Genomic DNA, 16768 nt, shown 5'->3' with positions numbered 1-16768 from the left:
AATTAGGAAAAATAGTACAGGCTGGTAATTAGGGAAGTGCAAAATCCAGGGAATTCCAATCCAGCACAAATGAGATAGCCTAGAAGCTCGAGGCATTGGAATAAATGTTTTTCTTCCTATTTACTTTTACTGTGGCACTTCTGGTTAGATTGCCTTTAAATGAATCAAAATGCTGAATATCCAAAACTCAGATTTGAAGGACATTGATACAGTAGAGGGGAGGAGATTCGTGGAACAATGTAAAGAGGGATCTGGGCTTATATCCTGCTTACTTATTTCTAGGCAATTCAGCTGAATTTAGGAAAACCAACTGGCCTTTTTAATGTTCCACCTACTAGTCCCATATTGAAATTTAGAGGCAGTGTTTTAGCTAATAACATTGATTTCTTGCCCCTGTTTTGTCTTTTTTTGAACATAGAGGTCAGAGGCCTTTTCAGGAAGAAAAATGAAAGGGAGGGTAGTCTCCCAAAGGTTAAAGCAAATTAACAGCTTTGTATGGTACTCTATCAAGATTGTTTCCACTGTCTTTCATTTATTCACTAAAACTTCTGAGAGTAAAAAAGGTTAATGTAATGTGATTCCTTTCGTTCAGAAAATCACAGTCTAACATAGAAATGGGTACAAATGAACACATCACAAAATGGTAAGCTCCCTAACAGATACAAGAACAAAGTGCTTGCAGAGGGCAATTAATTCTCCCTCATGAATTTAGAAAAGGGTTTGCCAAATATAACTAAGTCTAAAAGAATATAACTTCTTAAGGTTCTTGGTCTGGAAATGGTGAACTGAAGATTCAGTCCCAGATCTGCTCGATTCCCAGAGAACACGCTCTCATATAGATAAGGCTTGGAAGAAGGAAAAGTGGGAGGCCTCCCTGGTGTGCCGGCAGGGAATATACTCTCTTTGTATTCTCTACAAAGTTGTCTCTGAAGCGACTCTCACTGTCTTATGAAGTCAGAATCTGACAGCTTACCTTTTATTTTAGACACCAAGTCTACTGTTTACCTTCCCAGATCTCTCTCTATTGTCTTTTAACAGTAATAAGAGGTTTCTAATGTTGAATTCACAAAGCCAAGATCCTAGAGTATTTTATGTATTCACTTTTAACTAATAACATATATTATTTTAAGAAGAACAATACACAAGTATGTCCTGGAGTAGAATTCTTCCTACATTCTTCTCTTCTTGTTAGTTTTCTTCGTGTGCGTGGGTTGGGGGGCAGCAGGGAGAAGGGTAAATTAGAGGATTTCTATGAATTGTCAGACTTGAGAAGAAAAGGATGTCATTAGTCTAGTAGAGACAGCAATGCAATGTTAACCAAGAGAGTTTGGCAGCCCAGGGATGATATGGATAAGAGAAATGAAGATCAAAGACTAGTGGTTACTAATACCTTAGAAAAACATTCTATGTTTACTGAAAGGAAACTGCGTGAGTAGGTTGTTATGTATAGATGACCTTAAAAATAAAAGACAACATTTATTGAGCACTTACTATGAGCCAGGAATTGTATTAACTGTATGAATTGATTTAATCTTGAAAAGAACTATGGGTTATACTAATTTTACAGATGATAACACTGTGGCATTGAAAGGTTAAGTAGCCTGTTGAGAGTCACACAAGTAATAAACATTAGAACCAGATTTCAACTCTAGAAGCCTGGAATTAGAGCCACTACTATGCTTTTATGTCCTGGTTTCTGTTATTGGGAGAATCTTTTTTGGCAGAAAAATGGTTCCTGGACTGGTACTATTTCTTTAGCTCTGTGCTCTGTGTTACAGAGTATGTTTCAGGAAAATCTCTTCTCTATCCCATGGATGAAACTCATTAACTATTTTCTTTTGTTAGAAGAATGGTGATATCAGAGAAGTCTCTCACTTTTTCTGAAGTTTTAATTGCAAACTCAGCTTTCCAGGGCTCAAGACTGAAGCTGGTTGGTGTTAGATATAAAAATGATGAAGTTTTGGGTGGTTAGTAATTTGGAAGATATCTGTAGTGGTCTTATGAAAGTAGGTAAATTCAGGGACTCTTGTGGGCCTTACTGTCCTTTAACTGCAATTTCTAACTTTGTTTGAGCTGTGTCTCTGGATGAAACTTGACATGAATTTATCCTATAGATTATAAAGATAATAACATGGATTATTATGATCTATCAGAAGGGCTATTTACTTCTGGGAGTGATAAACGTTAACACAGTTCTACATGTTTTCTATAATCTACTTTAATACTCTTTAATATATCAATAATAAGTATAAGCATAATATATATAATAAGTATAAGCTTATGGCCATTTGATATAATAGAATTTCTCAAGGTCTATCCATAGTGCTGATTATTTGTTTATTTATTTGTTTGTTTGTTTGTTTTATTCCTGAGTGTAAATGTACTTTGATAGATTTTGCTTATATTTTAAATCTTCATATAATTCTTCTATAGAGTCATATTTTTTCTGAATAATTTCAAATAACCTACATTAATTATTTGATGAGAAAAACATTTAAATTGAATTGCTGTATTTTTGAGTATCATTATGGACATAAGATTTTATAAGCTTATTTTTAATTGATAATATATATATTTTTCAAATTTTAATTTATCTTTTTATATTTCACTCCAGAATCTATTGAAAGCAGCCTTGCCTGAGGCCACAAGACTTTCTCTCTTTGACTGTCTCCTTCCCCATGATATAGAATAAGCTCTCCTTCAAAAAGTTCTGATTTCTTTATTGAAAAAAGCTATTAGAAACCCAAAACTGAATTTTAAGAAAATAAATTACATTTTTTTTCCTTTGAATATATTTCACATGGGAATTGAGAGCTAGACATATATTTCACTAAAAATCACGTGTTCACATTGATAACTTATGCTAACATTGTTCTTCAAAAGATAATTATTGATTCTAACTCTGTAATTAAACTATACTTTATACTTGTATCAGTTAGTAATGCTCTTAGCTTATTTGATCCCAAACTGACAAATCATTTTCTTGGATTTTCCTTATGGTTGCAAAATGAATCTCTAAGTACCAGGTATAATTTATTCATTCAAGGCACAAACTTGTCTGACTAGGAGTCAATCAGCAGAAGCTCTCTCAGAAATTCTAGCAGATTTTTGCCAATATCTCAGTGGTGAGAACCCCTTAACAGCAGTGGATAAAGAATAATGAGTTTGGGTATGGGTTTTGGATTAGACAGCTGAGCCAACAATATCTGCTATATCCCTTCTCACCAATATTAAAATATGACTGCAAAAATTAAATTGGAATTTAAAGATTTGCATAATTTTAAGTATTGTATTTGTTTTATGAGACTCTATAAAACACAGTGGTTATTTACATAATAACACATTTAGTTGAAAACCCACAATTACATTTAATTCTATATCATCAATTCCAAACTCAGATAATGGTTACTTTTAAGTAGTACATAACATAAAGTTATGTCTAGGAAACTGACATAGTTGCAGCCATTTTAGATTTATTGAAAAAGTCCAATATTTTCATAAATTATAATATGCCATGTACACATTTTAATTTCTTTGCACTTTGAAACATTATAACAAGAATGAAATATGTAGTGATTTTTTAATGAAAATTTATAAAACAAAGGATTCAATAGAAGAATTGGAAACAGAATAATTAAGCAGTTAAAAACAACAAGGAAAAAGAGCTACTACTGGCTATTAAATGTATACAAGATTATTCTACTCTGGTAATTTTCAAATACATGTATATTTAAATTTGTCTTGTTTTGCCTAATTAGATTGGCAAAGATTACAAGCAGTGATATATACACTATGTGGGATGATGTATTGAAATATAAACTCTCAACGTTGCTGGGCATGTACATTTTTATGATATTTGGAATGCTAATTTGATATTATCTATTCAATTTTTAAAATCTCGAATACTGTTGGATACTGTAGCTATATCTCTAGAAACTGATCTTACAACAATATTGCAGCATGCAAACGTATAAGGGTTTTCACTGTGGCCTTGTTTATAATTAGAAGTAACTGCAATAAAATTAAATTTGCACCAGTAGGGATTAAATTAATAACATAAGGTATGACCCTAATACAGAATATTATGAAGCAGTTATTTTATGTGGAAATAATACATACCCATGCTGTGACTTGGAGAGACATTAAAAAATGTATTGTTAACTCAAAATTTCCAAACACTGATCACATGTGATCTCTTTTTGTAAAAAAAAAAAAAAAAAAAAAAAACATATTTACATCTAAATTTACATTGAAATTTTTTATTTATTTTCCTTCTCCCTCTTGTTTTTCCCTCTGTATACTATTTTAATTTGTTTGAAAGATATTTTCTCTTTGTATGAATTCTCCTAAAACATGCATTTGTTTTTCGTGTACGTTTACTTTTAGTTTACTTAAATTCTATTCAATTGATTTCCTTGTATTGCTGACTTTTTTCACCCAGCATTAATTTTTAGCAATCATTTGTGTCTCTGTGTTCATTAAGTTCATAGCATCTAACACTTGTATGATCCTTTGAAATATTCACTCATCATATAAGTACCTATTTTCCCCAAAATAGGCCACAGATTGCTTCCAACGACCCAACACCCAAATGTCTTCATGCATGCCAATTTATAAACATATGCGAAAATATGTCTTTTGGAAATATTCCCAAGATTACTAAGACAGAGGATACACTTGAATTTAATTTTATACCAGGTTTTTCACTAGAATGGCTACTTCAGTTTAGATTCTCATCAACTGGGCATGTGTGTTTCTTTGTCTCTGTAGCCCCTCTAACACTGAGCCTTAGTAAAGAGGTTAAGCATTTCTTTATGTAATTATTAGCTGTTTGAGTTTCTCTCCTTTTAAGTTGCTTGTCTATGTCATTTGCCAATTTTCTTCTGTTTTCTCAATTTTCTTGTTTCTCTGGAGGAGTCCTTCTCTTTAAGTATAATGACTTTTCTGACCCCAAATAAATGAAATAAATATGCAATAAGAAGTGATATTATGGTTTCAGACAAAGACATACTCACTAATTTACCTAACACGGCAGTTTCTACTTAGAGAATATAATATAGAATTCATATGAATTTTGTGCTATATTTGGACTAAGCCAAAATATTTTGCTAATGTACAAATGGCAAGCCACAAAGACAAAAAAGAAGAATCTTCTACAATTCTTCAATATGTTGTGCATATTTCTTGTCTCCAGATGGTTTGAAGAGCTTTTGTACTTAGCATTTATTTCACATTAAAAGATTTTTAATGCCATAAACTTATTTTCAAGCACAGATCAAGTGCAAGATGACTATAAGCCACAAAAATGATGAAGAAAGTGGTGTATAAAGGAGAATGTAACTTCCCAAGAATGACTTCCTTACATCTTTTCCTCTCCCACTATCCAATTTCAGGTCTTCAGCACCTGGTCTATTTCTAAGTGACCTCAAATCCCTTTAATGTGTAAAAGTTCCTTAAAGTGCAAAACAGGCAGCATGGTTAAATAACTACACATTTGATGTGGGTAATCTTTCTGAAAATGATAGAATTACTTTTAAAAAATAATCAGGAGTACACTTCTAAAATACAACACAAAAGAATATCTTAAAATTCAATCATAAGCACTAGTTATCAAATTTTTGCAATCTTAGGATCATTCAGTGTCAGACAAAGCCCATACAGTAGAGTACAGAAATTTATTAAGTGTTTCACACAAGGATATTAGAACAATTATCACTTAGCTTCATCTTCATGACTCTATTAGCTGCAACAGATTGAGTTAGACTGGACTTCAGACTCTGGGCTCTGGGTTTTGGACTCCAAGCACCAGTTTTCAAGCAGGTTATGTTCAGGTCAGCTCCACAAGTCTCTCATTTTCTGAACCAATGACTCTCAGAATTATGGTCTCACAGGGGTTCAATGCAGAAAAGGAAGCAGCTACCTGGAACAAACCCAACTACAAAGGCATATATTCAGTTTCGATAAAGTCCATCAATATCCCAACAGTAAAATAAAGAAAAGAGACAATTAAAGTTGTGGGTCAGGAAAGTATACACTGTCCGCCATGATTCCATTCATTGCAAGGTTGTGGATTTGTAATTCTGTTACCGGGATGTGCAGAACTAGGGCCAACAACTCAATTTACCCAAGTCCCTTATTATAATGGTACTGCAATTTCAACTTGCCAGTAACAGAACTGATATGCTCCAAAGAATAACTGGACTTTTTACCTAATCTATACATCAGTTGCCGTGCTATTGAAGTTGTATTGAAAGTGTTACATTAATGCATTATTTATATAACTATTTACAAAAGTAATCATTTTTACCAAGAGCGAGCTATAAACACATTTGCACACTTTCCTTTAAGTCCACTCCTTGAAATTTACCTTGAAGCACAATTTTTTTAAAAACAGAAAGAACTTTATGCAATAAAATGATAACTGTCATATATGGAAACATGAATAAATTTTAGTATATATTTCTGAGTTTTAAAATATTGATTATCAAATCACATAAGTATCACATTAAAACTACCTTGCAAATTATGTATGCACTGATGTGAAAGGGAAAATAGACAATTTTTTAGTGGTGAATTAAATTGTTAATGTTTGATTGACTATAGATGTAAATATATGCTTTTATTATGTCTTAACACTCTTATACACTCATGTTACATGAGATAGTAAGTTCCCACGAGTAAGGATGTGATCTGCTCTATTGCTCTTTATAGAGCAATATGTAGTTAACATGGCACCAAATTTAGTCCATCTAGGCCCTATTCATGACGGCATCACATGCAGATCACACCAGTACATGTATCTTAAATTATCAGCAAGGCTGAATGGAAAGAAAAAGAAGATAGCAGGAAAAAATATATGGTCTGGGTGCCAGGAATTCTTGTTTCTTCTTCATGTCCAGTAACTTACTGAAAAGGTTTAGACAAATAACCTTAGCATCATGGAGAGTTAGCACATACTTTCACTATACTGCATGGGCTATATAAGGACACTAAGAGTATGGTAAAAACACTAGATATCAAAGAAAGACATTGAGTAGTAAAAGTAATACCTGTTAGTATTATTAATATTTGTACAATAATCACTTTTATGTAAAAGAGTAAATTAAAAATGAGCAAAATTAGAGACACAGAAAACATTCCATTACGCTAGAAAGTAAGGAGTGGAATTGTTATTTTCATCATCTCTTAAATCCTCAGAGGACTTTCTTTAGTAGTTTATTCACCAGTTCATGGGAAAGAAAGTTAGACTAATTGTATAATTCTTTTAAATTCTAGTCTCTTTGAAGTCAATATTTTGTGAAGAAGTTCCATTTGTATAGAGAACTGCAGACTAAATTGCCTGCTGGATACGTTAAACACCTTTTGAGGGCAAATGAGTTTCTTAATAGCATGTTTCATATCCTTATTTCTCAGGCTATATATGATGGGATTGAAAAGGGGAGCAAATACAGAGAATGTCAGAGCAATGGTTCTGTCCCAGAATGGTGTATAAGTAGCAGAGAATCTGAGATACATGAGGGCCACACTGCCAAAAAACAGCAGGAAGACAGCAATATGAGAAGAGCAGGTGGAAAAGGCCTTTTTACGGCCCTCAACTGAAGGGATACCCAGGATAACAATGAAAATTCTGATATAAGAAAGAGAAATAATCAGACCTGTTATTAGAATGGCAAGAGCATGAATCACATCTTGTACCAGGATCACAGAGTCATCCGTACAGGCTAAATTTAATAAAGGCATGAAATCACAGAAGATCTGATGGATTTGGTTGGGGCCACAAAAAGGTAGAGTAGATATCCACACAATCTCAGGTAGAAGGACGAGGAAACCAAAGATACAAGAGCCTGCAGACAGCTGAGCACATAGTTGAGGGGTTATTACCGTTGGGTAGTGGAGTGGGTTGCAGATGGCAACATACCTATCAATAGCCATGACAGCCAGCAAGACTCCTTCAGCATTTCCAAGTGAATGGAAGAAGTACATCTGCAAGAGGCAGCCACTGAAAGAGATGGTCTTTTGCTTGCTAATCAGATTGGAGAGCATTTTAGGAATGGTGGCTGTGGTATAACACATCTCAAGAAATGAGAAGATACTGATGAAATTATACATAGGATTGTGAAGGCGGGCATCCAACCTTACAGCAAAGAAGATCATTAGGTTCCCGATCACAATAAAGGTGTAGATGAAAAGTAAAGGAAGAAAGTACAGGAAGCCACGTTCCTGGAGCTGGGGAAATCCGGTGAAGATAAATTTGGTCACTGCTGATAGATTTCCACTCTCCATATCCCCAGAAGAGCTACCTATGAATGAAGGAGAGGGTATACCCAGCTGACAGAGAAGGAAATCAATGTAATGAAAATGTAAATATTATTTTGGTTAGCTGATATTTTTGTTTTTTAACATTTTTCAGATTCAAAATAAGCACTAACTTGCCTATATCTCTAGTTGTTTTTTTTATTTGGGAGACAGTGTAGCATAATTATTAATAACATGGGTTCAATTCAAACATACTGAGGCTGAATTCTCATTCTGCCACTTATTAGTTGAGTGATAAGGGACAAGTTACATAATCTCTCTGAGCCTCAGTATCTTCTTTTGTAGTTGAAAAATATTAGTGCAATCAGAGTTGAGAGTATCAAATGAATTAATATATCAAAGTACCTAGTATTAATGTTCAATATCTTTTATTATAATTTCCTTCCTAGAAGTTTTTTGAAAGAATAATATTAACAACATCTCCTTTAGATCTTGCTCATTCTTCAACTAATTGCTGCATGACTTCTTTCTCTACTCCTATATGGAAGCCATCATGTCCTGTGTATCAATCACATGATAATTGCAAAACAATGGAAAAGTTTCAGTCTTTATATTATGACTAAAGTTTTGCATCAGAAACTACCGATTTCTACTCCTTGAAGATTTTCTCCCTTGGCTCTCATGAAATCACTCTCTCCAGGTTTGCCTTACTTCTGTACAGAAGCTTCTGCTCAGGTATTTTGTTGTATCATTGTTTTGTTATTTTATGTGTTATGGACTCATTCTTTACCCATCCATTCTATAAATGGCTGTGTACTCCAAGTTCCTCCTGTGGTCTCTACAATCACGTCCTTCCATATTGTTTGCTGATGAACACGTACTTTCTGTAGTTTCCAGTTCTTTCAGATCTCTATCTCCAGCACAGATATGTTTCCTGAACTTTAGACCCACATATCCAATATTGCTCATCTGCCACTCTCTCATGCAATTTTCAGAGTTCACCGTGATTTTTCCTAGATCGTTGCTTTTGTGAATGCTAACTCTTTTTCTGAAGGCCTTCTTACTCACTCCTCTTCATTTGAATAACTCCTTGGCTTTCTTCAAGTTTCAGCTCAGCCACTGCTTCCTATCAGAAGCCTTAGGACTGCTGAAGTGGTCTTATCTCCTTCTCTGTATTCACACACACGCACATACACATATAAACAAATACACACAAATTTGGATTTATTCTCATCTATGTGTCCTCTAGAGGGCCTCTGCCATAAACTTTACTATGTTTTATGGTAACTTTTGTTATTTGTGTAACTTCATTAGATTGTGAGCCTCTATTGGGGCAAGACCAACCTTTTGTCTTTCACAAACCCTAGCATATATTAAGCCCTTTAAAGTAGCTTCCTTTTTAATGAATAGGTTTAAAACAGACTTGCAAAATAACTAAAGCCAGAAAAATCCAGAATTCAGACAGATAGGAAGGAATAGTATAAGCAGTCATGTCTTAGACCGTCATAAGGTCTAAATAACTGGATGTTATTTCTGATTGTAAATATACAGAGCCTGGAGCTCCAAAGATGGAACTTTCTCGTACGTTCTAGTCCAATGACATAATTCAAGCATCTCCAAATCTTCACATATTAAATGTTTAGTGTGTGTCTCATCCTAAGCATAGGAAATGAATACTTTATCCCCAGATCTCAGTGACCATAAACTCACCTCTGCCAAATACTGTAGGGTTCTTCCCTTTACCTGAGTTTCTGCACTCCTAAATGTTCTCTCAACCTCTCTGGAATGGTTGTTATAGCCAGCTTAAGGAAAACACTAAAGGGGAAATGAGCTCCACTAAGGCTTTATTCTGTGGTAATAAGTAGAAACCATCTTTTCTCTCATGAGGTCAATTATTAGAGCACCTCTGCAGGTTCTTCTTGTTAGATCTCCAGGTCAACAGGGAATCAGTGCTCCAAGGAAGACTTACAGATTCTGGTGACGATTGTTATCCTCTTTCTTGTCAACATTATGATTTAACCAGCCAGTCTCCATCTTGATATGGAATTAGGGGGGTGCTATACAAAGAACAGCTTTGATAGGACACTGTTCTTACCAAAACACAAGAAATAGGACAGTATTGAAAGTCATAACTGGCATGTTAAATATTGCAGATGAGTTAATCAATAAAAAATAGAACAACTTCTGTGAAAATATGCCATCTGGAAAAATCTTCCAGTACTAAAGAAGAGGATGGAAGAATGCCGAGTTTATTGATATGTGCTTCATTTTTTTCTTTTGAGGAAGATTAGCCATGAGCTAACTGCTGCCAACCCTGCTCTTTTTGCTGAGGAAGACTGGCCCTGAGCTAACATTCATGCCCATTTTCATCTACTTTATACATGGGACGCCAACCACAGCATGGCTTGTCAATGAGTGCCATGTCCGCACCGGGGATCTGAACCGGCGAACCCCCGGCTCCTGAAGCAGAACGTGTGAACTTAACTGCTGTGCCACCAGGCCAGCCCAATATGTGCTTCTTGTGTATCACTTTCTTCCACTCATTCTTTCTTAACTTTCTATAATTTTCTTCTCACTTCCTGGTCATGAAGAAATAATAGCTCCAGAAACTTTATGACCATATCAATTTGTGCCAAAAATGGAATTCTCCTGTGTGTAGGAAGACATCATAAAACAGTGTTGTTCCAATGTAATAATAGATATTTTGCCATTCAAAAGCAAATTCAGTGAAGTTTCTTTGTGGTAGGATGAGTAACTATGGAAACTAAATTAAAAGTTTATGTGACAGAGTAAATGTCTGAAAATAGCCATAAAAATGTGGGAAATGAAGACTACTGAGAGAAATTTTTAACTACTAGATATGGAAACTAACCATAAAGCTGCAATTATCCAATCAATACAGTGTAAGGACATGCATAGGTCAATAAATTAGAAAACCAGATAACCAGTCCAGAGACAAATAGGGGGAAAAAATGAAAGACTTCTTGTAGGAAAAAGGTGGTTTTTTTATCACTGGGGAAGAAGACATTTAATATGAGATCTGGGCATAAGTATATCCATCAAAAACAAAATAATATGAAATCCTTACTTTGTACCATATCCAAAAATTTCTTAAAAAATATTAAGGAACAAAGAGAAGAAACAAAAAGTTTAAGGAGATATATATATATATATGTATATATGAAGAAATTCTAAATCAAGACAAAGACATAAAACTGTAAAGAAAAGATAGCTAGCTAACTAAAATTTAGAAGATGATATCCCTCTCCAATGGAAATATAATTGTGTATTTTTTTTAAAAAAATTTAATTATACATAATTCATGTACAAAAAAAGTGCACAAATTATAAATACATATCTCACTGAATTTTTACTCTGTGAACATACCTGTTTAATCACTACACAAATCAAATATTCTATTTTATCACTTAGATAGTTTGCTAACTGTTTTTCGAACCTTCGCTATCATTGTGGATTTCTCTATTGCTCAGTATAATTCCATAAATTTTTGTCATAAATATTACGCCTATGTTGTTTGAAACATACAAATTTAGAATCGTAAGTCTTCTTGGTGAATTGACACTTGTATCATTAATAAACATTGCTTGCTTTAAGTATATTTTGTTCTGACATTAGTATAGTTATATCACTTTATTTAATATTGGCATGGCATAACTTTTTCATCTTCTAATTCCAACTTCTCTGTATCTGTATATTTAAAGAACATATAAGCAGCACATAGGTTGTTTTTAATCAAGGCTAACAATCTATTTTTTAATTAGAATAGTTCAATTACTTTAAATATATATCTGTACATGTGTATTACATTTAAATTAAATATTTACTTTAAAGTATATATGTAATAATCAAAAATACACATAATGTATATAAATGTTATATATAACACACACATATGTACTTATCTACTGTGTGTACTTTTTGTGTCTTCTATTTTCTTAAACATAATAATCCCAAGCTAAAGTGCATGTCTGATAACTCCAATATCTGGATCTCCTGTAAGTCTGTCTCTCCTGTTCATTTTTAGTTTTTTGATCTTGTCTCTCAGTTTTTCAGGTAATTTTTAAATCAAATGCCAGAAATTGTTTATGAAAATTATAGAAATAACTGAGGCTGTGGACTATGTTATTTTCCTCAAAGAGGATTGACTTTTGCTTCTAGCAAGCAGTCACGCACATTAACTTCACCACCGTGGATTTAGCTGATTGAGAGACAGGCTTCAATATTTTTAAAGGCTAGTCCCCTTCTGCATAGTCTTTCAGCAAGAAAGGAGCCCTTCTGCAGTCCCTACTGATAGCCTGGTAACTTATAAAGTCTTTTTCCTTTTTTATGGTTACTACTCCCATTTTTGCTCCTGCCTCAAGCACTTTGTGCCTTGCTGCACTCTTGTTTAGACTCTCAGCCTCCTAATCCTCAACTTTAGTGGAGCTTCTCCACCGATCAACTTGGCCTTGATCTAATTGTTCACTTAATGTCTGGAAAACATCTGAATAAAAATTTACTTGCTGAATATCAAATTCTACCGTGTGTTTCTCTTCTTGCAGGGATCTTGGCCCTTAATTGCCTCAGTGTTGATAGCTGTCCAATACCTCCGAATAGTTTTTTGTTTGTTTTATCCAGCTTCCTTGGTATTTTTAGTGAAAAGTTAAGTCTAATACAAGCTATTTCATTTTAATTAGAAACAGAAATGGTTTTTTTGTCTGGCTTTGTTTTACGGTATTTTTTCTATTAGAATCATTGTAGAAGTTTTAGAGTCTCCTCAGTTTACGATACTCTCTCTTTCTGGAATTTCAATTTCGTTAATATTGCATTTCTAGGATTTATCCATGTCATCAATCTTGCAGGACACTTTATCTTTTTCTCCTTTGAATTTTATGATATTTTCTCAATTCAAAATTTTAAATCCCTAGCTTGGCTTTCTAGAGTGTTCAGTTTTGTCTTTATTTCTTCCATTGCATTTTTATAGTTTGTAATTATTTTTTATTGATCACTAACCTTACTGTCACAAACTGATACACTTCAACTATTAAAAGTCCTCTATAACTTCATTATATATTTAAATTTAGAATATTTAAAATTATTTTTTGTGATCCTTTCTTAAGTTAAATATTTGCTATTATTAACAGTCTATGCTCATTTTTAAGCTGCATTAACCTCCTTCCAATTGTTGCATTACATACCTGAAAATGCATGCTCCAATACAGTGTTGTCTTTTACACACATGCGCACACACACACACAAATCCCCAAGTGGCACACACTAAATATACACAGAAATACATACACGGTGTTGGGAGTGGGGTAGGGGACTTGTGTAAATTCAAAACAAACAAACAAAATATATAGACATTAAAAATTAATTGGACACATTTCCGAAATCATTTTTTTCCCAATTAGTCATGAAACAGAGTTACACATCTTACTCCCCTGTGGTAAAGTTCATATGAGTTTTAGATTGTATAGAATGTATCATGTCTTAAGAATTTTCAAACTGAAGTTTTCTCATTAGAAATATAGTATATTTTGGAGGGTCGTACACTAAGAGAGGGCATGGAAGATCCATGACCCAAACCATCTCCATATATTGCTCGACGCATCTTTTCCACTGGGTTATTTTTACGTTGTATTTTTTGTAATAAACCTGTAGATTAAGAAATGCAAAAGTGTCCCAAGGCTCATGACCAGTGAACAAAGATTTGAAAGGGGCAGCCAAGTGCCTATGTCTCCTGATCAAGAAAATAGTCCATCCAAAGTACCAGTAACATATGGTGAACTCATTGCCTTATAATATTACGAATCTCTCCCAAATGATGATGGAGGAAGGAGAAAAAATAGATTTATTTTGTTTTAAAGATCTAAAGCAAATGGGGCTAAGCCCAGCACTATTGTCCTTAGGCTGCAAAGGCAATAAGCAACAAAACCTAGCCTAGCATAGCATACACATTATCTAGGGCTCAGACAGTGGTGATCGAATATATTTTTGACAACACCAGAGATATTTCCTCCATCTAATTACTGAATTTGGTAAATTAGAATACTTTGTCAAACCAAATTCATATTAACTACCATTTTGCCAGACATGCTTATTTTTAACCTTTGAAAATAATCAGGAAACATTTTTTTTCCTTAAAGTTTCTCTTGAGCATAGTACAGTAACAGAAATTTAATTCTAAGAAACATTTTATATCCTCCTTTGAATATGCAATTTAATGTAGATTATCTATGTTTCTCCCGTGATAACTAAACTGTTTTTAGTATCAGCAGCATTTGGCAAGCTTATTTTTCAGATATAATCTGCAGTTCATCTGTTCACTGTTTCTAGAAATAAAATCATTTCTATGAGAAAAAGCATAAATTAACAAGGAAGGAGAGTAACTTAATTTGCTTTTAGAAAAAGAAATGCTTAATTAATTTGTCTGTATTTGTCCTAATCCAAGGGTTAGGAAATCTAGAGATATAACGTGTTGAATGACAACAGTGCCACCTTTTTGTGACCTCGCAGACTAGCCTTAACTGTGGGCTTGAGTCCTAAAGACAGTTGCCACAGTACAACTCAGCTTCATGTTTGGTTGGGCAGATGGGCACCAATGACAGCAGTGCAGGAGGACGTGTTTGCATGGTCTGTTTATTCTCTAATTCTAATAAGTTTGTTGCTTTCAGAAGCAAGAAAAAGTTTCTTCTCCTCGCCCATGCCCATTTTTTTAATGCACCACCAGAAAAGGATAAACAATTGCACTATATCAAGCCCTTTGCGACATTTGTAGAAATCAACACACTTTTAGATTAGACAGAATCATTTTTAAATCTTAGAGTGTGTGTGTATGTGCGTGTTTGTGTGAGGGAGATTGGCCCTGAGCTAACATCTGTTGCCAATCTTCTGTTTTATGTGGGATGCTGCCACAGCGTGGTTTGACGAGCAGTGCTAAGTCCACGCCCAGGATCTGAATCTGCAAACTCCAGGCTGCTGAAACGGAGCATGCAAACTTAACCACTACACCATCAGGCCAGCCCCCTCATTTTTAAATCTTTTGATTTGTTTTCCTTTAGTTTGGAAAGTTCTGTATCACTTAACTGACAATGGCAAGCTTTTGTACTTGGCAGCATCTCTTTAATGTGTTATATGTGCTCCATGGTCTCTCTGTGAATTCTCCTGCACCTGTGGTCCATTTTCCTTTCCAACACATGCTGCTGGAAACTTAGGATCTAACATATCAGTTCTGATTTCTGGTTGCCCATGGAACAAGAATACAGATTTCCTGGGGAGTCCACCATGAAGCCGTGAATTGCAATCCTTTGTCAAGTAGAGATTTCATTGGTGTAATTTTTTGTTTGCTTATTGGTTTTTGTTTGTTTTTTCATTTGTGATTAATCTAATTCATGTTCAAAATTGTTGGATAGAGTGTCAAATGCCATATTGGCTGGAAATGTGTAATCGTATCAAACAGCCTCCTCTCCATTCCCAGGTGCATTTATCAGCAATGCTTTAATTTTAATGGTTTCCTTGTTAGGACTCAGAATTCTAATTCTTATGGCCAATGTGGATGCAGCCAAAGTTTACTGCAGGTAGCCACGAATGTGCCTTTTTTCTCTTGGTTGTGGAATCTTAAATGCAGACTTTTGAAGCTAAGATGTCCCAACTTTACTTAAGAACATCATCCACCAAAGGATGACTAAGAGAAAAATATCTAAGCCAGCCACTTGATGAGTAGAAACATTCCAGATATCCATTAATTAACCCCTGCCCTAATCTATATCTATCAAAATCCAAGTTGTTTTGTTTGGAATTTCCAACACTTTTACCAAAAATGTTACTCCAAAATATTTCTCAAATAGACCCTTCTCTTGCCTATACTGAATTCCCTTTAATATATACGTATACACTATGACTTTAAGAAATCATTTAAATTTTCTCCGTTGAAATCGCCTTTTCTTGTTTCTCAGGACTTACCCAAGTTTTTATTTGTTTTGGGGGGATTAATGTGAAGCTCTTGTTTTGTGTTTTGTGTATCTTTATAGGTTCGAGGCCTCTAAAGAAATTAATATGGATTTGGCTTTGGTCATTTTATTGGACTTATTGAGGGAGAAAATTTAAATGTGGGATAAAATTATTATCTTCATACCAAAATTTGTACTTGTGTTTTATAAAGGTAATTATAATGGTTGTGCATAAATGATGATAAAAACTTAAATTAAGGCAATAGTTTTGGCTATGGCAAAGAAAGCTTTTAGAGTTATTTAGTTAAAAAGTAAAATGAATCATGTGTTTTTTGAAACTACCATTCAACAGATGCAAAGGCTTTTGACTAAAAATGTTAAAGAAATTGAAGATACTTAGCCTTGGAAACGCGTGCAATGACTAAAATTCATATCTCTGTGTATCTATGTGTAACAAAGTGTATTACTGTAAATAGTGTTCTACATTGTAGTTTTCCTATGAACATGTCTGGCAATATTAAAAATTTAGACCTACTAAATATATGCGCTTACTATTCTAA

At 34.0% G+C, this 16768-nt stretch overlaps 1 protein-coding gene across 1 annotated transcript; it reads right to left on the bottom strand.

Moving 5' to 3' along the window:
* Window positions 1-7242: 7242 nt before the first annotated feature.
* On the bottom strand, window positions 7243-8316 carry LOC124250166 (olfactory receptor 6K3-like). Its single transcript, XM_046682007.1, has one exon. The coding sequence runs from the start codon at window positions 8281-8283 to the stop codon at window positions 7243-7245; it is 1041 nt and encodes a 346-aa protein (XP_046537963.1). The 5' UTR covers window positions 8284-8316.
* Window positions 8317-16768: the final 8452 nt, after the last annotated feature.

This window comes from Equus quagga, chromosome 13, assembly GCF_021613505.1.
Source record: "Equus quagga isolate Etosha38 chromosome 13, UCLA_HA_Equagga_1.0, whole genome shotgun sequence".
In the NCBI taxonomy this organism is placed as follows: domain Eukaryota; kingdom Metazoa; phylum Chordata; class Mammalia; order Perissodactyla; family Equidae; genus Equus; species Equus quagga.
This window is presented reverse-complemented; position numbering and strand designations above follow the sequence as displayed.

Coding starts and splice junctions, on each gene's coding strand:
- LOC124250166 (XM_046682007.1), bottom strand. CDS start 8,283: ATGGAGAGTGGAAATCTATCAGCAGTGACCAAATTTATCTTCACCGGA.